General features: G+C 51.5%; 1 protein-coding gene across 1 annotated transcript in view; it reads right to left on the bottom strand.

Annotated features, from left to right (window-relative positions):
- ITPKB (inositol-trisphosphate 3-kinase B) overlaps positions 1–23,607 on the bottom strand; it is a 67,395-nt gene that overhangs the window by 11,721 nt on the left and 32,067 nt on the right. The window contains exons 2-3 of the mRNA XM_010577845.1: positions 2,683–2,782; positions 1,836–2,049 (exon numbers count right to left, since the gene is read on the bottom strand). Of these exons, the coding sequence (XP_010576147.1) occupies positions 1,836–2,049; positions 2,683–2,782 (314 nt within the window). The remainder of the gene's footprint in view (positions 1–1,835; positions 2,050–2,682; positions 2,783–23,607) is intronic.

The following is a 23,607-nucleotide window of genomic DNA, read 5'->3' on the forward strand; positions in this document are numbered from 1 at the left end:
TAGGCAGACTGCGTGGAACAGTCTTCCTGTGTTTCCCACAGGTTTAGCAAGGCAGACTGGTGTCTTTTCTCTGGGCAGGCATATGATCACTGAGCAGACACTCTCAGAGCATGAGCCCCTTTGAAAAACACTGCAGATGATAAAAGCAATGAAAGGCTTTAGCTGAGATCACCAAACCCATGATTTTTGGGCAGACAGAATAAAATAGCAGCATAAAGCAGTGGCACGCTCAGAAGTGCTGCTCAGAAAGCTAGATTTCCTTTTGATGAGAACGACAGATCGTCTGTGTTTGCGGTTTGGTCCCCCCACATTGCTCCAGGCTTGAACCATTACCAGGGCTTAAGAAAGACAAAGTTTTGTTTAGGGGTGACTGCAGGAGGCTGCCGCATCCCAAAGCCAGGTTGGCAGGAAAAAACTAAACCTGTATCTGCCTGGCAGCAAGCTGCTGGCTCAGAGGACAGGTTTAATAGCCTTGAGGTTTAGTTCATCTGCCAGAGCCTCTCCCGCCCGGCCATGGAGATGCCCCACTCCCCAACATTAGCCCAAGTCACCCTCCCTCACCAGCTCCTCCCACAGCACCATCTTATTTAATGATGATGATGCCCAACACATTTGCTCCCTTGCCTGCTCTGCCTGGCTTAGCTCCAAAAACCCAGCTGTGCAAATCACCCAACCTGCGATTTGTGCGCAGGAGGCTTTCCCCCTCCCAGAGGCAGCCACAGGAGCACCTGGGCAGCACGACCAGCAGGTCTTCTTCTGGTGGCTGTCATCTCTGGGTCCAGAGTGGGTCCCATCTCTGTCCCACAGCAGCACGGTGTGTGTCTGCCAGGGCCACGTGGCTGCGCCGGGGCCCCCTGCCCTTCTCTCCACCCCTCCGGTGGAAAGTATTCCTCGCCTCTTCCCTGCCGACAGCCCGACACGCCAGTTCGAGTTTCACTTTGGGAGTTCAGGAGGGGAAAAAAAAGATTCCTCCCTCCCACAGAAACCATCAGCTTTTCCAGCAGCGCAAGCATCTCCACTGCGTCTGGGCTGCACCTTAGCCAGCGAGGGGGGTCTCAACCCACCCTGACACCAGCCTGCAGCAGACCCAGGGCCGAGCAGTGGCCCGAGGCTGCTCCAAAACTGGCAGCCGCCTGGGGGCACCAGCCCTGCTCCCATTTGCTCCGGGACACCCTCTCAGCTGTGGAGTCGCTAGCTCAAAAACTGCTGCTGGCCAAGTGGCTGCAGCCTGGGATCTTGGCATATCTGTAGATGGTTCTTGAGGAGGACACGGGTAATGTTGCTCATCTGTTAGGAAACATTTCAAGAGCTTTGCATGAAAGGCACTTAACTACTTAGCACACACATTTTATCCCTCAAGTGTGCATGGAAGCAAAGAGTGAGCAGAGGGAAAGTTTCTCACTCACCAAAGCTGTGCCATTCAAGTGCCTTTATTTCACTTCTCTGGAACCCTGGGCAGGATCTCCCACACCTTTTGCTCCCTGCCCCTTGGCTGTGTCCAGCTGCAGCAGTGAGAGGCAGGTTGCCATCCTCCTGAAAGCTACTGTGCCATTCTAGTGTACCCAAACCCAAATAGAGTGCTGTCCCCTCCACTGCACCAAACCACTTTCCCAGCACACGCAATAGTCAACAAGTAGAGTAGGAAAGAGCCTAGTGTGTCCTTCCTGTACCCAGGCTTCCCCATGGCACTCTCCTCACGCTGTTGGCTTAGCTTTTCCTGAAGACAGGTGAGCCTGGTATTCTCACTTGTGTGTTTCGGAGGGTTTTACCCAGGAAATGCATTTGCTTTGAGTATCCCATCATAAAACTCAAACAACATCCCCAGAGTCACTCACCTGACCCCCATTTTGCAGTCCATAACGCAGGGGGAGTCAAATTCAGCCAGCAGATCTTCCATCTGGTTGTATCGCTCCCCGTCTTTCACGACGTCGCCGTGGTAGGCAGGAACGTAGGGCTTCAGGACATCGTTCATCAGGCGGTCCAGGCAGCGTTGCTCCGATTCACAGTGCTTCTTCAGTATCCTGCCGTTGGCTGCCGCCTTGAAACTACCTGAGGGTGACAAGGGACAACGTGGCACTTGTTTTGGATGGGGGATGATGCTGCGCCTTTCCAAAACAAGAAGGGCAGCCCAACAACTTGGAAGGATCTCCGTTTACACCTGCACCCGAAAGAGTCCCTGCAGGCTGGGACTTGCAAGCTCAGGCTGCCAGATTCACATGTAGTGTCAGAGGTTTATGACCAGCAATGTCACACCTTAAACAGGGCAGAGACCTGCTTTGCAGCACCCAATACATTTGATTCACAGCCTCTATGTACTTCATGGTAAGCTCACACCTTTGACTCTAGGCTCATGCGTGGGGCATCTTTGTGCTGGGCAGCATCACCTGCTTTGCTGTGGATCAGCAAGAGGGCTTGGGTCTCACCCAAAGGACTCAGCTTTCTGCTGCTTGAGAAAAAAGTAGCAGTAATACCGCTGGCCCTGGGACACTGAAAGCACAGAGCACTGCACCTTCATGTCACCCTCCCTAGCATTTAGGTAAGTCACTCTCCTGGGCTAGAGATGTGGGAGCTGAAATCTGTGACATCCATGCAGCAGTCAGAAGCAATTCTGGCCAACAAAGCCCATTAACCTGAGATAACAAAGAGCCTTTCCACCACTCTGCCCCTCCCCATGCTCCATACCTGCATGTCCCGCTAGCTGGATCCAAGGGTACTTCTTCTTGAAAGACATCACAAATGGGGACCAGTGCACCATATTCTTGATCTTCCGCCATGATTTGCTCTAAGGGAGAAAAATATCATGAAGGTGAATGCAATGTTTTAAGCTTTTACTGTCCGTAAAGTCACTTCAGGCAGCATGCAGCTGTTTTGGACAGGCGAGGAGGCACCGGAGCCAGCGCAGGATGGAAGCAAACAGAGAATCTGCTCTTGTCCCATTGCCCTGTGCCAAGCCAGAGCTGCTGGGCTTCGACTCTACATTCAAAAATCACGAGTAACTTCACTAAAGTGGATGGTGTTACAGTGTTGTTCCAGTTGGCTGCTTCTGCTGCAGAGGGCTCAGCCATCCGCATTACCTTGTCTCCGCTCCCCGCATCCCTCTGCAGAAGCAGCAGGGACATTAACCCATCCTTGGGTACTGCATTAGATCATGGCAGATGAAGCAGGGAAGGGAGCCCAGGATTTCTACCTGGCCACAAAACTCAACTCCAGCTCCCACGGGGAATAAGAGACGCTCACACAAGTGCGCATAGGCTCACTGCCTGGCTTTTGTTCCCCACTGAAAGGCAGCTGCTTTGTCCATTAAGCTGGCAACCCGCATGCGGCTGATCCGCCTGCTTTGGCCCATCCATAACTACATTTTAGAGAACAATTCCCTTCTGACATGTTGTGTTTCTAGCCAGAGAGATCGCACAAAACTATTTACATGACTGTAATGAGGGTTGTCGGACATATGAAAGCCTCTTTTGAAGGCTCTTTCCTGAGACAGTTTTTCCCTGGATTGTGCTGGGGAACATGCCGCCATTAAAAGGCAGGGGGACGACTTCTTATCTTGGCCCCAGAAGGCGATGGAGCAAACAAATCAGGCGAACAATACACAACGGCGACAATGGAAAAATGCCTTCTTGCAGGAGCTGGGACAAACAGACGGCATAGTCCTGGCTGCTCCAAGCTACTGGGTTCAGCCGGAAGCCCACAGATAAATTATCCTCATTTGCTCTGCTCTGAAGGCATGGGAGGGAGCCTTCCAGAAAGCCCAAGTAATCTCTTCCTCGTGTTTGGAGAACCAGCCCTTGTTCCAGTAACGCTTCACAGACAGGCGGGGAAGAGCCAGCAGCCCCGACTTGCAGTTTGGATACTTGTCCGGGGTGAACTCACAGCACAGGAATCTGCGCTGGGAACTGCTGACATGTTTAAATGGCGAGGAAGAAGCCAGACAAAGACGTTAGTGTCCAAAGCGTGGAAATTACATCGGGTTACCCCTGCGCTGTGCACCAGCCCTGCTGGGGAGCATGGAGATGCAGGAGCTGCCCATACTGTGGGGACCAGCGGTGGGAGAGGGGAAGAAGAAATGTCCTTCCCCACCTCCCAGCCCGGGAGGAACAGGGTGGCCTTTCCCTGGATGACTGCCCGTGGCCGGGAGCGTCCCGGCGTGCCCTGGCACTGGTACAGCAGCGCAGGAGTTTGGCAAGCAGCTGCCCAAGCGCGGGGTGACACCGGGCATCCCCTTCGCCCAGGCTCCTCTGCGCCGCGGGTTTGCTCTGCCGCCCGGCTTGCTTGCTTTGGCAGGGGGGTCGGGCAGTTCCCTACCTGACATGAGGATGAATGTTTTTATTTCCAAACAGAGTGCCAGAACTTGTGCGCTTTAGCTGTTCTTTGTTCTCCTTTTGGCAGAGAGCGGGAGGGAAGTGTGTGGGGGGGGTGTCCCCTCCTTTTGTTTTTAAAATAGTAACATCAAGTCCTGGCTGATGTCATGAAAAAAAGGGGAAAGAAAAAGTCTCCGAGGGAGTTTGGACTCCAGAGGAGTGTGACCCACCTCCTCTAAAACAAGGAGAAGGAGTCCTCCCCCACTTACAGCACAGCATCATAAGTCACTCAGTCCCAGGAAACATGCCAAGGCAACGCGCCTTCCCAAGCCAAGATTTTATTTTTCAGTGGTTAGAGCTTTATAGCTAAAACCTTGAGGTACTTCAAAGCACAGGCAGAATGAAAGCAAGCGGCCCCTGAAGCAGGGCAAGCCACCCTGGCTTCCCCCTCCCGGGGCTTTCCCAGAAGCAATGTGTTCTGCTCCGGCACTGCTCCCAGCGCAGGGTAATGGCCCCGAGTCCCCCGGAGACACAAAACACCACAACAACCTTTCTGCTGAGTTCAACAAGACAGAAAGCCAGGCACTGAGCACACCCGCATGAAGAACAGGTAGCACATCCCCATCCCTTTACACCAGAGGGAAATGTTTTCATCCAGGCACAACCAGGTTTCAGGTGGCCAGGCGTTTCCAACCCAGATTTTAAGGACTTGTTTTATGGAGAGGCTTGAGGTGGCTTCATCCATCTCAAGTCACTCCCAGCTTGCTGGAAATAGACTGTGAGGAAAGCTGTCGCTGCCGCAGGGGTCACCGGCAATTCTGCTTCATGCAGCGTCTTCCCCCTGGCTTCATGGGGGCAACCATGTGGGCACTTGCAGGAGAGAGGAGGAACTGTCCCCTTTGCAATTCCTTCAGGAGTCGTTGGATTTTTGTTTTAAGCCTGAGCTCCCTCCCAGTGTTATGAGGGAAAGTTTGCTTCATCAAAAGGAAGCTGTCCCCTCAGCCCATCGCATGTTACTGACCAGTATGCACAGCTCATTTTGCAGAGCAGCCTGCTGGGTCCAATTTTTTGGGGGGTTGTACGTATCTATAAAAAATGTCTGGTCGCTCTGTCGTGGGAGTGCTCAAAAGGCAGTGAGTTTTGCAAGGAGCAGCTCCCCTAGTAAATCAGCAGCTGCACGACTTCATCTGCCTGCTCTCTGGGGCTGCCGACCTGCTGCAGAGGAGAGACAGAGGCTCGACCATGGAGCAGCGACACTGGCCAATGCCCCTAGCGATCCTGCCACCCCCTTATGCCTGAAGATAACGGAATTCTCCCCAGGCAGAATGTCATCCTTTGTACTTTCCCTACGGCTTCAAGAGAGATGTTATGCGGCTGTGAACCATCGGCAGGGTCCTTCACAGTCACTGGGGATGGCTGAGAGCTTCCAGCAAGAGGTCTGCATTTATTCGAACACCGGCATGAGTTCAGACATCTCAAAGCTGACGGCTTGGGATCCCGGTCATGCCAACCCCCATGTCAAGCTCCTGCAACTGGCCATGGAAGATCACAGCCACGAGGTTCACACCACTCCAGTTTGACTCCACGGCCACGTGCAAGAAACAGCCCCTCTGCGCTCGGCGGGCTGCTGCCTCCCACCCTGCCCAGCACTGTTAATACACAAAAGAAGTATTAAAGCTATTTCCAGTAAAGAAATCTTCTTTAACCCAGCCTATCGGGAACCATAAGGGCATCGCCTCCAGGCTCTTCTGTAACTTTTGGTTTATATTTCAAGGAGTTATTTGTGCGTAGGTCCAGGAGCACAGGTGCAGCTGTACGTACATGGAAGAGTTACCTGCGGTAACTCCCTGGACTCAGACTAAAGGATTTTTCACCATACTGGAAAAAATAGCTTTGCAGGTAGCTTTACCAAGTGATGCTGGTGGAGGGCAGATACATGCTCTTCTTGTTTGCCTGCAAGGAAATGAGCACGCAGGTTGTCACGCTGAAAGCTGAGCACGCTTCCAACTCACTTGCATGATCAAACCCGGTGCCTGCCTGTGGCACCCTGCTCTCCCCCAAATCCAGCGCTGTGGTTGCTTTCCCTCCCAGAAAACTCACGAAGCCGTGTTGACCGATCGTGCCCTTGCACACACAGCAACAGCATGTAGCCTGTATAAGCAGGGAATATGCACGAGGTGTCTGATGCAATTCGACACTTTTTATTTAAAACCTGTTTCAGCATCAGCAAATGCCGACTGATTAGCTGTTAGGTAGCAAATTACTTAGTGATTCTGGAAATATATTTAGTGAGAAGCGGCACCGTTTTCCCTAATCATCTGCCACACAGAAATGAAGCTGAGCAAGTGTTAGAACCAACTCTAAAAATGAACTTTCAAGGGTTGCTGCAGCACTCAGCTTCCGCCTCTGCCCTCTTACAACTTTTGCTCACCGCAGAGCGCGGTGCCCCGAGCCGGGGGTGGGATACGGGCCAGAGGAGTTAAGCCCTCCCAGCGAGCACCCACAATTGGTCAGTGGGAGAGCAGCGCTGGGAAAACAATTTTATCTGCTGCATGTTTAACTTTACTTATCTGAAGCTTAAAGCAAACTAGGCTTTCCCCATCTGTCAATAGAGCTTCATGTGGAAAGAACAACATAGGAGAATTTAGTGCCAACCCAGAAGGTCAGAGGATACATTGTGTTTAATTAGATTAAACAAAAAGTGACTGATGAGCTCAGTACTCACTGTACGTTTTCCCTATAGCATATGGCATTCCTTTAATGTCTGCTTGAAGGAGATGTGGCTTTCTGGGATTGCCCGTTGCCTCCCTTTCCCAGTGCAGCCGCTGGTGGAATTTGGCTGGTGTTACTCCCTGTGCACAGAGCCAGCGGGGTGCTCTTCCCTTTCCATGCATTCAGCCAGACAGATAGGCAATAACTGATTTAATTTGCTTAAATTATGGTTTCCTATGTTTTATGGGACCAAATGTTCCTGGAAATAGCAGGAGCTGGACCTGTATTTCAGTGCTTTTTATTAACTAGAGCATGCACCATTAGAGGCAAGATTACGCAGCCAGGGCAGGGATGGGAAAGAGTGGGAGCAGTGTTAAATTAATGATTTTCCCAATTCTGAAAAGAACTTCAGCTCCCTTCTCCCAGGAAGATCAGGAAATAGCCTAGAATCAGAAGAGATGGAGGAAACCTGTGAGGAGACAGCAGCGTCACCAATGCCCACCACTTCCCCTGGCTTCAGTGGAGTTGCTGCGGCCCAGGGGCTTGCATGAGTGACACCCTGGCTTTCCCTTCACTTTGGAGAAAGCCCCGCTCCTGTAGCATGCTGACATCCAACCACCCTCGGTGCTCCTTGCAGAACTGAAACACCCGGGTGGCCGGGCAGCCCCACCGGCACATTCCCGGCTGCCCACCCCTCGCCAAGCGCAGCGGCTCAGGAGAGGCACCGTGCCAGCCTTGCTCCGTGCCCAGCACCCTCGCTCGCTCCTCGGGTGCCGGGGTGACTCTCCAAACACCGTCCCTTGCGGCTCCTGTGGGTGGGAGGTGCAGCGGCCCCTCTCCGCTCTTCGCTTTCACTTCCAGCTCTTCCAAAAGGAGAAGTGCAGCTGCAGTGCTGCGGTGCCGGGGGCCCCTGCGGGAAGGGGCTTTCGGCACAGCTCAGAAGGGATCCGGGATGTTTCACTCACAAGTAGGAGGGTTGGCGAGTCGCTCCTCATATCTGGAGCCTTGTTGGTTTAAAAAACAATGTGGCAAGCAGCTGAGAAGGGCAAACTTTGCGCCGGAGAGCCCTCTTCTTTAATAACTAAATAAGTGGGGGGAGCGTTTGCCCAGAGAGTTCACTCCGTGTCAGCCTGCTCCGCGGCCACGCACATGCAGCCAAGGAAAAAGAGGCCATTTAGTTTTCCATGTTTAAAAGAATGAATGCGTTTTCTTTTGGTCTCTAAAAAGTAGTTAAGGTTTCCCTAGTGATGATTGTTTCCCTTGACTGGGGAAAAACCTTGTCACTCCAGCCGCGGCAAGGAGGCCAGCTTTGTTCATTGTGCTGGGCGCTAGGCACGGAGGGCAGCGGGGCAGAGCTGGCAGGTACCGTGGGATGCCTCCTCCCGGCGCGTCCTGGCATGTGGGCGATGAAAATGCAGGATCCCGGCCGAATACCCTCCCATGACGTGCTCCGGAGTGCGATCGCTAACGTGGTGCAGAGCTGGGGTTATGCTCTGCTCGGCTTTGCCATCTCTCAGCCCCCTGAACTTCTCCCTCTGTCCAGGCAGCAATAGAAAGAGCCCAGTGACCGCTTCAGCATGCACCAGGCTGTGACCACTGACCCTGATGCTGGCAGCAAGTGACAGCCCCTATTTTACATCATCTTCCTCCTATGCAAACCCCCCTCATCCTCACTGATGCATTTGCTTCTGTACTGCACAATGGCTAAATAGCCTTGTTTTGGCCAGAGGAGCAGCTTGCAATGGGAAGGCTTTGGATCAGTGGGCATTTTTTGGTTTAGTCACACAAGGCATTTAATAAAAATTTCAGCAGCTCCCCAAAACCTGGCAGAGGCAATGCCAGCCAGGCTCCTGTGGCCGTTGTTCAGCAAAGATAAAGTGAGGCCCAACAACAGACCACTCAAGTTGATATAAGGAAATACAGTTTGATGACTGAAAGGCACTCCTGGCTGCCTAGCAATTCTAGTCCAAACCCCTAAGCCCCATTAGAAAAATTATTTTGATGGTTTGGGCATAGAAGTTTCTGCTGGGGCATAGTAGCTTCTGCTGCTTTCCAAGATCTTCATCTCATTTAGAGGGAGAAACAACCCTAATATGTGCATTATTTCTTTTACTTCAGACACTTTGTTTTTCAGAATAGTCTCATTTTAGCCAGCAAGGATTTTGCCTCTCGCAGGAGAGAAGCCACTCCCCTCTGGCTTTGTGAGGAATGCCCTTTTCTCCAGTGGGACCAGGGAGCAGTCCCACCAAGACCAAAGATCTGGGGTAGAGGGTCATAGAGATAAAGCTACTGCCTTGTCTGCCATCTGCAAGAGATCAGTATGTGCGATAGAGGAGCCTTGGTAAAAATGCCTGAAAGCCAGGAACATCTGGTGGGATCATCGAAAAAATATTCCAGTGTATTGGAAAAAACCAGGAGCTTGTTGCAGGCTCCCTCTTCCTGCTTATGGTGGAGGCGAGGAGAATTAGAAGCAGCAAAGGCAGATGAGTGAGCAGCAGTCCTTCGGTTTGACCTCCCCTATCACAATGGAAGGAAACGGAGCGGCTGTGGGAGCCAGCTGCACAGAAGTCACCCATCATGTATAAGGACATTTGCAACCTCCTCACCCACAAAGCACAAGCAGAGCACAGCAGCAGCGTGGGATCCATGTCAGTGCCACGCTCAGGGTTAATTGCTACAGAGAGGAGAGGCAGTGTTAGACCATTCTGTCCAATTCAGCAAAGAAGGAAAGAAGCCGAAAAAGCCTAACTGAGAGTGAAGGTAAAGCCTGCACTAGAGCTCAGAGTAACTGAGCCTCAAAGCTATGGTGGTCTCCATGAGGCATTTCTTCCTGATGGAGAACCTTTACTTCAGTAAAGCTGAAAACCTCCTAATGCAGAACAGCCATAACTGACTTTCCCGTAAAGCTGGTTGAATTATTAATTGCCAGCATTAGACACGTTCAGCCTACTTTCCTGAGTGGGAACTGATCCAGATCTCTGGAAATGTATTTGTTACTCATTAAGTGCATACAAATAAGGTTTGTTAAGCAATTTTCAGCTTGGAGAAGGTAACTGAATAATTCAGAAACAGCTAATCACTTTTGGTGGACTGCTACTTAAGCTGTACAATGCTCTTTCCCCAGCAAGCAGCTAGCTTTTAAAAGCAGCAGATTATAAAAATACTTGCTGGTAGCCAAAAGTGGGCCTTGGTGAACTGATTTGTGAGAAGAGTCTCGGAGCGCTGCAGCCCATTTGTGCAGCACGCTGGTGCACAGAGCTGTAGGCAGCCAGATCAGGCGTCCAGCTGAGAAATGTGATGTGCTGTCCAAAGATCTGACCCCATATCAGGGAACTTGTCATCGGCTTTGATGGAAACTGCTCCATTTCCATGTGGAGACTTGCGTTTGATCCCCTTCCCAGTTCCAGAGTATCCACCACTGTCTTTCTGGTTCAAAACGTCATTTCTGCTCATCGGCTCCTCTAGCAGCGCAGCGCAAGTTGGGGATATGGGCTCCTGAGCCTGTCCTGGCTCTAGCGCTTCTCACTCTCATTCTGCCAGTGGGGAAGGACCCCCCCCTCCGCCTTCCCAACCTTGCCACTGTAAATCCCGAACTGCTGCTACCTCCCACATGCCCTCTGAGACCAGAAGACGGGCCTTTCTTGACACTAAACAAACAACTGCATCAATCTCTGGTTGCTTGATTTGAAGTCCAGCTTAGCCACCTAAAGGCCAGAGCTGCAGTTTAGGATAAGGAAGATTCAGCTCCCAAAAGTCACACCTGAGTGCCCCAGTGGGCAGTGGTTTGGTAGGGCACAGCCTTCCTGCAAGAAACAACCTTTGCACAGGAGCTGGGCTCGTACATGCTGCGGAGGTGGGACGGGAGCTGTAGGCTTTGCCAGATCCTCCCAAGGGATGGCCTGGAGCCCTGGGTCCTTTGGGAAGGGGGGCCCCTGAAACATGGCATGTTGGGAAGCAGCACAGGTGCTCAGACCAGCAGGAGATGGTAAAGTCCCAGTTATTTCCAATCTGCCTTATTTCAGCTGGTAGATACAGTTACTTGCAGGATGCAGGCTGCTGAACACTCTCTTCTACAGTTTGAAGGCAAGTTTTTAGGGATTTAAACCAAGATGCTACATTTACAGTCTGCTTAGAGGCATTTTGGGTCAGAGACACCAAACGCAGAAGTAACATCAATGAGTGCAACAAAGCAGCTTCTAATACTTGGTTTTTGATTCTGATTTCTTTCTGTCTGCTTCAGAGGGTGACCCAGAAATCTTGGGACTGGACTAGTCTGCTCTCTGACATGGGCCATGACGTGAGCTGAAATGCCCAGAGCTCATGCCCCCAAAGAAGGGGGGTGTAGACAGATTTCCTTTCCCCTCAAGGCTCACAGCAGGCATATGCTATGGTGTGATACCACATCACTCATCCGTTCAGCCTGACTTATTACCAGGCAGGGTGGACATGGGCCAGACAGTGCAGCCACTGACTTCCAGTGCTGTTGTAGCCATCTGTAGTATTTCCTCTGGCATTAGCACAGACAGCATTGATACGGACGCTGTAAATATAACACCCTAGGAGCATAATGCTCGTAAGCACTGATGATGCACAAGCAAGGTTATGCAAAAGCAATGCCAAGGCATGCAATGTTAGTGCAGTGATCCACAGGAGAAGCTGGATGAGGAAGGTCTGGCTTTTAGACTCAAGCCTTCGTGTTGCTGAAACCCCCAGCACCTTGCACTAGTCTTGCGCACAGAAAACATTTCCATCGCTGTTCCCTCGCTCTGCCTGCTCATGGAGTTTGCTCGCTGCTCTTCCGCTGTTTGACCATAACTGAACTTCACTTTGTGGAATATGTGAGTGAGAAATGCATCTCTTCCATGAGCAAGTGAAATGTTCAGATGCTTTTTAAGTGCCTTCGGCTGGAGTGGGAGGCAGAGATGGAAGGGAAGGAAAAAAGGGCCAGGCTATGGCTGTGGTAATTTGTTTAGAAGAGAAAATTTTTAAAATTAGTCATAAGCCCTGAACATACCCATATTTACTGGGTATATGAAGTGTAAAAAGCTGATTTAGAAGAGCAGTTGTAAGTTTCATAAACATGACTAAACTCTAAAGCTGAATGTTCAACAGGCGTGACCTTTTAATTCCCCTTTAAATCAGTTTAGCACTTTCATTTGTGTTTGGAGTCCCTTATGTTTGGATAGCACTTTGATGATTTAAAGTACTATTTAGAGTTTTATTGTCTCTCCTGCTTCAGAGCTGGGACCGCAAATCCTCTGCCAAGTGGCTGGAGGAGTTTCTGCTTGAACAGGAGCTGCTGGGAGCACCAGCCTGCCTCGGCCGTGGCTCCCCAGCACCCCCAACACACTGCCATGGGATGGGCTCCTTTTCCTAGGCAGCTCCTAAATATAATCAGCAACCTCCTCCAGGAGTGGAAATGCAGTTTGATAGTCCTTGGTTTCAGATCCTTACAGAAGGATCATATTAGAAAGACAGTGGCTTTGCTGAGAGAGGGGCATTGCAAGCAGCCAGGCTGCTGCGGCGCATGCTGGGGCAGCGCACACCTCCCGTGTCATGCAGCAGTCCTCCTCCCCGCAGCTGCAGACCTGCTGCATATGCACCACGCAGTGCCCAGAGCATCTCCCTGGGTGATTTTGCACAGCAGCCAAGGGGCCTCTATTGAGTGGGAGGCCTGGCTCCACATCGCACAGGCTCCAGTCTTAAAACAGCACTGACCCCAAGTGCTATTAGAAAAAGTGGTCTAGACCTGAAGGCAAAGAGAGGCTTGTTACAGGTACGGGGTACCCGTGGACCAGTCCCCCCTTGTGCCGCAAGGTGATGCGCAGGAAAGAGCAGCGCAAGTCAGCTTTTACAGCTCTCAGCATCTGTTACTCCCGGCACTGGGGCTTGTGGCACAGATGAGGCTTCTCTCCACCAGAATGAGACAGACATAGTTCGTTTGCCATGGACCGCTTCTGAGCCTACCTTGTGGGCGCCCTGGAGACTTTCTGCTCCGCCAGCTTTCCAGCTGCGCTGTCCCAAACGGGTGTGGGAAGCACCAATCTTACACTTTAAGAGAAGCTGCTCACAAGGACTCCTTCCTCGCTGGACACACAACCAACTGGAGCCAGGGGCTCCCAGGAGCACAGCAAAGCCATGCTAATTACAGGGCTTCAAAACACCTTCAAACACAGAGCATCTCAAATGCTCATTCCCGATTCCCCACACAGCAGCGTCAGACTGTGAATAGGGAGCGTGTCCCCATCGACTTCAGCCAAATTACCCCTTTCCCTGTCCGTGCGGATCCAGACCCTGCTGCGCCTGTGCTCCTTCAGGCAGGGTGCTCGTCACCGCTGCGCCCAGGAGCGGGCTCAGCCAGCCTGGCGAGGGCAGGCAGTGGCACAAGCTCAGCAGAGCGAGAGCACCGGCTGTGCACGGCTGCTGCGCCGTGCAGGTACGAGTGACCTTGGAGAAAGGACGGAGGGAGGAATTCATGCTAACAGCACGCTTCAGCTGCCCCCGGCCCACGGCAGCAGAAGGTCTGACAGCAAGCAGACAGCACAGCACCAGCAGTAATTTTATCCTCGGCTTAATTTTCGGAGTTAAAGCCCTACGCACGCCCCTTAGCCATTTTAGTTATGAGTCATCGAAAAATGCCAGCTTTAGCAACACGGTTCAACTTCTGCAGGGCTGGGTACGTACCTCCACCGCCAAAGCCAACGTCCTGCCACGCCTGCCTGGTGCGAGAACATCCAACGAGCGTGCCGCTGCCGGCTCGGCAGCCCTGCGCCAGGGAAAGGCTAGTGGGGCAGTGGGGGAAGAAGCCCGTCACGACATCAGGCAAGGAGGTTGCTTGCTAGAAATGAGCCATGGGGGTTTCCTACGCTGCTTCTTTCACGCTGCCTTTGAAGCTTACGCGCAGAGCCAACAAGCCTTGCTGCACCCCGGCACACCCCTGAGCCCTTAGGGAAAGGGACAGGATCCTCGGAGACGCGGAGAGGGTTACCCAACCCTGTATCCTGGTGCAGCACGTGGGGCTGGATTTTCCAACCCAACCGTGTGCTGACACGCAGGGGTGGGGCGGGTTAAGAAAAAGAGGATTTCAGCTGTTAACTCCTAAGAAATTGAGGAAAAAAACATGCTGCTCCTATATAAATGGCCACGATCTCCCCTGAGCCGGTGCATGCGACGCCACAGAGGTGCCAGCTGGGGGGATGCCGGGTTTTTGGTGGAAAAAGGAACACAGAGGACAGCAAAGAAATTTGCTGCTTCGGCGCATGTTTATAGCCTTCCACAGGGTGGTGGGGAGGAAGAGGTTTCTCTAACCCAAAAGGGAAATGCTCGTCTGAAACAGGAAAATGGAACTTTCTTTTGAGCATTACTAATGGAAAATCATCTCTGCAATGGCTGTGTTGAATCCCTGGGTGTGCAGTGGGGAGAGGATGCTTGGGGAGAAACACCCTGCCCTGCTGTCGGCTCACTTGGGACCCCAGGTAACCTCAGGTGGCTGACGCTGGCACAGGCGCAAGGGGGAAGATGCTGGGGTTTTGGGGGGGATCCGCTCTGCCAAAGCAATGGCAGAGTCGCTGAGCGCCCTAAGGGCGCTCCCAAAAACCCCAGCATCCCCCTCCCTGGATGCGGGAAGAGAGGGTCTGAGTACCACAGTGATGCTGGCAACATGCCAGACACGTAAAGGATCACCCGAGGGTGACCCAGGCAATTCAGGTTCACCATTTACAGAGAGATACGATTGCTTGTATTTCTTTTTAAAGCAAAATTGTTTATAAACTAAATATTTCTCTTGAAAGAAGCTATTTTTAAGGCAAGCGGCATGACACGGTGTTTATGGACAACTCCAGTGCCAGCCCCCAGGTACTGATTTAGCAAGCAGCATTTTCTCACTGATGAGTTGCAAAAGACTGAGATATCTTTTAAAGAAGTAGGGATCATGGGTTTCATATTAAAATCCAGATAGCCTTTCTCGGAACAGCACTGTGATGCTTGAAGAGGATGCTCAAGCCATTTTCTGGTCCAAAAAAGGACAAGAAGATGAAGGGTAGTTATATCTAGCCTTATAATCACGAGGGCACTGGCAGAAGCGATACAAGAAACCCATTATAAACATGGGTGTAGCAAAGCCAGAGTTTAGCTCCTTGTGTCTTAGTGTTTCTAAATATATTTTGTCTTGGGGGAAGAGCAAGGGAGAAAAGAAATGAATGTAGGGAAGATGCCTGGTTCTCCAAACGACTGGGGTTTTCAGCAAGGCACGAGCCCACAATCTCTGACGCTGCATCTGTGGGTAGCAGCCAGTTGCTGAAGTCCTCCTGCTGCAGGCAACTATGTTTAGCTCCTCTTAGAGGGTGAGGGAAGCAGAAGAGGAGGTAGCAAAACTTAGTCATCTTCTCCCCTCAGACATTTTGCTGTTCATTTACTTCAGCAGCACATGAAGCACTTAGTCACTGAGTCTCTGACAGGCTTTTTCTAATTTTATTTTTCCAAATCAAAATAAAAAGATAAAAAGGAGGTTCCATCCCAAATAAGCAGCTAGTGGAGGAGGCTGGGGGGGTGTGAGCAGCAAGTGGCCAGAACTTCACCCCATGGCTCAGCCAGCTGCTGCAGATACCCAGGAGAGCATTTGCAGAGTGCAGGAGGAGAGAGGGCAGGCGCTGCCGCTTCCTCTCGCTCAGTGACAGCTCAATGAGCAGCTTCAGCAAGCCAAGGTGCAAAGCATCCTCTGCTTTGCCTCCGGAGCTGAGATCTACTTCATGCCCCCCTACATGCAGTTGGCGCCTGCCCTCGCAGTAAAATCATTTGTGGTGTTATAACACACCACTCATGCTCCAAATGTTTTTCTGCAGCAAGGCAAGGGGAACCTTGCCACCTAAACCACATGTCCAGCCTGGACGTCCTCCATTCTCCAACCCAGAAATACCAACGTCAGAGCAGCAATTCCTTTGGGGCTGATTTTATTAAGCCAGCAACCATAGCCTTCACATTAAAGGAGCCCTTAAGTTTAGAAACTTTTGCCAAAACTAGCTTGCTCCAACAGTGCCATAGGAAAACTCAGGACAGCTGGTGCCCTTCCAGACTCCTCTCGTCCTCGAGGGCACAGAGGGCCCTTGGCACCATCCCTTCCTCCAGCAAGTGCCTGCCCTTTGCCTGTGAAATGCAGGCACCAGCAGAGGCACCTGCACCAAGATGCACGCCGGTGCCGAGACGCTGCCTCAAAAGGGAGAGCGCGAACGACAGCAAGAAACAAGAAGCCTCTGAACGCGAGCGCAATCAAGAGCTGGGCATTTGGTTTCTCTCCTTCACGTAGCAACTTGAAGGGTCTGAGGATGGGAGGGCAATCCCCAAAACACATGTTCTTCCCCCATCAGAGAGCAAACCAGCTGGCATGGCGGGTCACCCGGTGCATTTTACAACTGAGTCGGGATGGGGTTTTTGGAGGGCTCAGAAGGCACTCAGATGGCTCGCGGCTTCCTGTTGCTTCAGCTTTACTACAAAGCAACATAAATAGGTCTTCATTCTTTGTTGACATTTGGTGCCGTACAGCAAAACATGCATTGTTAATCTAAAAATAGGAAACGCTGTGGCAACTTTGAAGAAATTCAGCGTTTTTCCTGTACTGATACAAACGCAGTGGCCGAGTGCCAGATGCCTCTGTCCTGCTTTGAAGACCGATGAAATTCTTTACCACACTCATAAATTACTGCTTTGTTAGCACCCGGCAAGCTCCAGCGACACCAGCAAACCCTGGTATTTCCTTCTTCTCCCTCGTAAGGGGGGGGGGATGCTTAATGCTACATTTCATCCCTCTGCAGAGACGGACAGTCCCGCGTGCCTATCGCCGAGGCGAGCGCAGGCGGAGGTTGCTAAGACACCCGCTGACGCACAGCCAGGCCCCACTTCTATATTTTTCCATTACATGGTGTTGAAGCTTGCAGAGCAGGAGGTAGCTTTCTTGAGCAAGCTATCGAGAGATCAGCGAGAGACGGCAGGATCCTGCAGGGCATGCTGTGCACTACTTACACTATGTTTAAATGAAGAAGTGCACAATGGAGCCAGAAATCTGCCTTGTTCAGAATAAACATGCGCACGTTTTCAGATCTGGCTTGAAAAAAAGGGCACACCTACTACTGTACTTCTCGGAGTGTGAGTATAGAAAAGCCAAGGTCCCAAGCAGAGCGAGGTGTGGGTAGAAAACCAAAAATTCCCAGTGGCTTTCCATGAGGAGCACAGCGGCGACTCCTGGGAGAGGATGTGCTGGCACAATCCTCACTCCAAAGTGTTACATGCGGTACCTGGCTGTGCTGTGACCACGGCAATGCGGCTGCACCAGCACAGGCACTGCTGCCAGTCCCTCTACTGGGGTCCCACCCGCAGGGATGCCCACCCCACTGCCATACCATCGCCCCCAGTGCAGTTTAACGGGGCTTAGCCAGCCCCGTGCATGCTTGGGGCAGACCTCTGCCTTGCAGCATGGACAGAGAGCAGCAAGCACAGCCTAACCAGCCACAGCCTGAGCAGAAACATGACCTCATCCAAGAGCAGCCGCTTACCATAAGGTCTCCCCCAGCTCCATGCTTTGGTGGCTCTAGGGGTCAGGTCTCTCCAGGAGATGTTCACCTTAGTTCACGGACCAATTTTAACCCACTCCCAGCACCGAGGCTCCTCTCCCACTGTTGGGTGCCGGCAAGCACGGTGATGGTCCCTCGAGCAGCAGCTCGGGGCAGCAGCCTGCCCAGCTTCTGCAGAAAGCCACCGCTACGTGACACCTCTGGTCACAGCTTATCTATCTCCCACAGCAGCTTGAAGCTTCAGGATAGACTTTTGAGCTATTAAAAGCCACCAGACACAGTAATTTATGCAGTTTTTCACCTCCCCAGAGCCTCAGAGATGGGCAACTGGGGATCATCAAGCCATTTTGGGGGCATACCCATTCCAAGTACAACTCCAACATTTTGGAGGATGGAGGATGCTCCCTAGAAGTCCAGCTAACTGTTGGACTATTTTACACATCTCATGGTGTAATTTCATCGTGACAATTCAGGATTAACATTTTAGAGTTAGTGTTTCCTCTTTGGTTCAGTTATTGCGCTGTGTTCGCAATCCTATTTGTGCCTCCCTGGTGTGAGCAGAAGTAGAAATCTCAGCACTTCATTCTCATGCAGGGATCTCCTGCCCTGCAGGGTTAATTCCCCCACTGCTTCAGAGTACTGTGCAAGTACGAACAGGCTGCAGCTGCTCTGGCAAAGCCACTCCACTTAGCAGTGTGCTGGCTCGCAGCAGGGCAATCCTGTCCTCAGCATCAGGGACCGGCAGACAGGCGTAGAACTAAAGTATTAGTTCAGCGGTACTGAATCCTGGCTTAGGAAACCTCCCCTTCCTGAAGGAAAAAAAGAAAAGGAAAAAAACCCCAGGCATTTCCAAGCTCTTGAGTTGCTCCTGTTGTTGGTTAGGAATAGAAGGAAGCTACGGAAAGGCAGTTTCACCTATGAGATGATCTCTAGAAGTTCCCCATATCTCCCTTGGAGATTCCCTATCTGAAAAACAAGTGCAGCTCTCTACAGAAAAGCACTGAGACCTTCACAGTCTCAGATTGCATAGTACCAAGATCAACTAGAAACCACAGGTTACCTTTCAGTACTTCAGCTGGGAGCTAGTTGCTTTTTGGTGACTTTGCCAAGCTCCACTGCCTGGCTGGCTAGCACTGTTCGGAGCCACTGTTTGGCCTGCAGAGGATAAGACCTAATTTTTTACTGCAAAGCCACAACTACATGCCATAGCATATGGCTGCCAGGGCTTCTCGGGGATGTAACGTTAGAGGCTCCCCAGCCTTACAAGGAATGAGAAGGAGAGATTTGCAGAAAATAAGCCATACTGCTTTGCAAATGTACTGTCCCTGTCGCATGGCAATAAAAGCGATATTTGCATTTTTTTGCATAAGACCATTTTGGATTCATTGTTCCTTCACCTGCACAAACACCAAGACTTTCTGCATGAAAAACAAGTCAGGAAGCTACTGATGAGACAGTGGCATTCCCAATGCTACAGCTACAAGAATTACTGAAATGGCTTCATGTGCTCCCTCTTAGAGCAGGCAAGGCTCTTCAAACCGTGGCCACCACAAGACATCTGAGTCCCAGTGACAGTACCATCAGTGGAGGAGGCTCACATCTCCTCACCAATGCTCTGCACAGGAGCTATGCAAATATTATGGCTAAATCCTCTCTGTTCCTAATCATAAATGTAATTGTCTATGCAAAGATGGTGCACCTAGCTAGTGACTGCCTGGCCCCTCGCCGCAGCCTGCTCATCCCTGCACGAGAGGAAGGCAGGGACCCTCAGCACCCAGCGGTGCCACCAGCACCAGCTGAAGCTCCTGCTCACGAGGACAGATGTAAAAATCTCACAAGACCTAAATCTGAGTGGTGTTGCCCAGGCAGTGGTACTATGGGTGCAGCAGAAGGACGAAAAATCCATAAATAAAAGTATTTCATCTTGGCCAACAGATGCCTATGGAAACAGCAGCACAGGTCTACCCCTCTCATGTAGTCATGGCGGGGACACAGCATAAGTAGATGGAAGGTGTCCTACTTTATTTAGCTTATAAACAACTCTAAGCTTTTTAGGGCATTACAGTCAGTTGTTCTGGAATGGAAAAGTTTATATGCTGGAAACAGTGTCTCACTAATGAACTAAGGTATTTTTAATAGCCAGCGTGTTAGAGGTACTAACAAAAACCGTGTTGATGAGGTGATTATTTGTGACACCCGCTGATGTGCCAGACAACAACAAAGTACTCACAAGTCAGTGACTAGCACATGCCAGTGAGCAGTGAGATTAGGGGAGGGTGGAAAGGGAAATTTTGGTTTTCTGTAGAGAAATGTAGTTAAAAAAAGGGTCATTGAAAGCTTCTGGAAAATGACAGCTATGGCAAGCAGCTAACAGAGTCTCATTTGGAAGATGCAGGTCCCATTAAAGGGTTGTTAATTTGAGTTCAAGCAGCTTCAAAGGAGCAGAAGTACTTGCAGAACCAAAGATCTGACAAAATCAGGAGGGAAGCTGCAGCCGTGTTTCAGTCGCCCAGCAGTCAGTGCTGGAATTTGGGATTGTCAGCCGAGCTCACTGCATGGGCTCTCAGTTTCAAGCGGAAAGCTTTAGATGCAGGGGGACAGGTAATGCACATGTGGGGCACGGTCCTTCACTCCACAGCACCGTCGCTTCCTTAGATTGAGAAGAGGACAATATAAAATGATCTACTACAAGGGACTGGTCTCGAGGCTGGATTTAGTGAATCAGTCCTGGGTCTTGTCAAGTCTCCCGGTTCCACTGGAAAATACAAAACCCCTCCTCCTCTTCAGACAAGCCTGCCCTTTGTACACCAGAGATCCTGTTCAGGTTGCACAGGGCCCCTCGCCACTCCTGTGCTGCGCTTCGGCCACGACGGGAAGGCTGCGATTTGGGGGAACCACGCTGCTGCAGCCAGGCACAGGAGAGCAGCTCGCGCATTGAAAGCATGGGGTGAATTCACCCCTGGATGAGTTTCTTTTTGCAGAGGCCTGTTTAAACCACCTTCTGGGGCCACATAACATGTCTGCAGCTTTTAAAGCACCAAGGTGCATTGCCTGGCTGTAATTTAACCTTGTAATAGTTTCAGCTCATGTAAATGAAAGCCATAGGGGCAACTTGTGCCTTTCAGCCCTGCAAGAGAGCAGCCACACCAGCAGAGCATCCCACGCCAGTCCAGCATCCCATGCTCAGGAGCCATTAACACCTCAATAAGGGGAAGGAGGACAGAAAGAAATGGAATAAAAAGCCTGAGCTGTAAGTATGTCCTAAAGCTCAGGGTTTGAGCTTTGCCCTTGGGGTGGCTGCAGACAACGGTTGCTGCATGCATTTGCTGCATGCTTTCTCAGCTGCACACAGTGACTGAGCGAGTTGATACCAGAGCTGTGATTACTTGAATTAAAACTGCATTTCAAAACCAAGCAAGGGCCTACCGTGCACTGTGCTACGTTCTCTGTGTATACATTGCCAAAGTTATTTCCCTCCCTGGCCCATTCCTATCCTCCACACACAGCGCTTGCTTCTCCCCCTCCTCATTTTCTGCTGGACAGACACCAGGGACTTGCTGAGCACTTCACTGTGGCCATCTCTCATAAGAGAGAGAGCCAAGAAAGAGCCAGACGCTCACTGCATCCCGGAGCCCCATGCCCCGTGGCAGCCCTACACAGCTGGGGCGTGATGCCGACAGCGTGCCCAGCAGCCAGCTCCGTCCCTGGTCCGCCAGCAGCCAGAATTTGCTGTACTATCACTTTGGCACACTCCTTCCTTCCTTGGCAAAACAGGCCAGAACTAAACTTTTCCATTGAGACGGGTAAACAAAGACTTTGCTTTTTCCCCTGTAACAAAGTTTAGCCCAGGAAGTCACATGAATGCAGCTGTATCCAGCATGTATATCCAAAATGGCTCGAGCTGCTGGCGGCGTATGGATGTACAAAACCTGATACAGGACAAAGCTCTGCCCTGGAAATGCACTTCCACCAGTGCATGGAAGTGCACCAGAAACATCCCGTCCTTCCACACGAAGGCCAAAGCTGACCTCTGGCTGAAGCGAATTCCCCAGCACACACCACGTATCAGGGAGGACATGCTACCACTAAGACCGTCAGAGCCAGCTGTGTGCCCTGGCTCTCCCCACCACTTCCCACAACCCCCAAACGCTTCCCCCTAAACTGCTGTCATGCATTCGCCCAGTGCACAAAAGTCACCCTCAGCAGGACGCTGAAATGCAGGTACAAGAACTCTGCCACTGGAGGAGCCCAGCCCTCACAGCCAGCCTGCGGATGGAGGCTGGAAAATTGCCCTGTAAAATATCTGTGCTCCAGAGTATGGAGAAACAACGAGCAGTTTGCCTTAGAGGCAGCAAAAACATAGGGATTTGCTGATGGTCATTTTCTGCTATTAGAGCAATAAATTCATTCGACAGTCAGCCAAAATGCCAGAGAAAAAGAATGTGAGCTTAGGGAAAACAGGAAAAAAAGGGTGTTATTAGACCAAAGTATTTTCCAGCGATGTTTAGAGGCAGTTCTGAGCCCAGCACCGACCAGTCAGAAAACCTGCTACCTCTAAACCATGCCAGGCAACCCCTGCAGCTATTGTGCTTCCCTTGGGCTTCCTCACCCTGCACAGAGCTTTGCAAGCTCCGAAACACTGGGAAATTCATCTGAAGCGCTTGAAGAAGGTAGCGAATACAGACTGTGCCCTTTCCCCTTTCCAGGGAAGAAAGCAGGGTAGGAGGTTCAAGGGCGGCAAAACAACAGCACAAGGTGCTGACTCGGCAGTCTGTGGGGGTGGTGCTGTCCCGACTCTGCATTTTGCTTGCTGAAAAATAATTTCCATAGATGCCGTTATTACTGCCATTATTATCCTTCTCTTACCTCTCTTCCCTCCTTGGTGGGTTTTTCTGGATGTTCTCCAATAGAGGACATTGTCCTAGTAACCTCGGGCCTACATGTGGGGAAAACGCAATGTAAACTGGCCAGGTGAGCAGATCTGCAGTGGCTCTGTTCTCTTAAACCAGAACCCCTGCTGCCGGCTGCAAAGGTGCCTCCTGTGCGGGCTGCTGACAGCAGACAGGATCCAACACCTTGTAATCCTTTCGCTGAGCAACGGGACATTTCCAGCCCCTATATTGGGGCTTCCCGTATACACACAAAAAGCTCTGCCCCTATCTTATTCCCGGTAAAAGCGTAGACACGGAGGCGTTTGGCTGGAAAACCGTTAATAATCCCATTTCCCATGGATCTGGGGGCTGTTGCCTCAGCTGGATCCTCTGCCCTGGAGTCCCCTAACATGCCCTCGTGTTGCAACACGCCGAGGCTGCCTGGCGGGAGCCAGCGACAGCCAACTCCAGCGTTCCCACTCAACGGCTCGCTCCCTACGGAAACAAGCTGTCAGGGCTGCGCAGCTGGGATGACAGCTTCCAGTTGTGCTGCGCTCCCGGCGTGCAGCCCGTTCCTAGCAGATGGGCAGGATCCTCACACCAGGTACTTTCCCCAGGTCCAGCAGGCGAGCTGTTTTCTTCTGATCCCACCAGCCCGTTTTGGCAGCGGTGAGCAGAGCAGCTAGCTCAGCAGGTCAGCGCTTGCTCTCAGTGACTGGGGAAGACGAGTTGGCATAGCTCAGGGCTATCAAACTGCTCCTTCATGCCAAGCATTTCCAGCTCGTGCTCAGAGACACGGAGGTCCGAGGTTGAAGCCCTGCCAGACCAGCGGAGCACTCAGATCACACGAAGGGCAAAAGTCCCTCTCCCCATGGAAGAGAGCAGCTTTCCAGGACAGGCAGTTGGCACTGAGTTTTCCAAAACTGGGGGCATCCTGTCTCCAGCCCGGCAGCCAAATGACTGTGCACTCCCCATACACACCAGGCACCATCCCAGTCCCGCACAGGCTGCGCATACGGCAGTCCTGGTTTCTAATACAAGTGCCTGCCTTGAATAATCATTAAGTAGCATGCACAGCAGTTCTCAGGCAGCCAGGCTATCTGAAAAATACCCTTCTAAAACCCATGAACCAAAACTAGTGCAAGGACCCTGCAGCAG

This window comes from Haliaeetus leucocephalus, unplaced genomic scaffold (genome assembly GCF_000737465.1).
Source record: "Haliaeetus leucocephalus isolate CR32 unplaced genomic scaffold, Haliaeetus_leucocephalus-4.0 Scaffold577, whole genome shotgun sequence".
NCBI lineage: Eukaryota > Metazoa > Chordata > Aves > Accipitriformes > Accipitridae > Haliaeetus > Haliaeetus leucocephalus.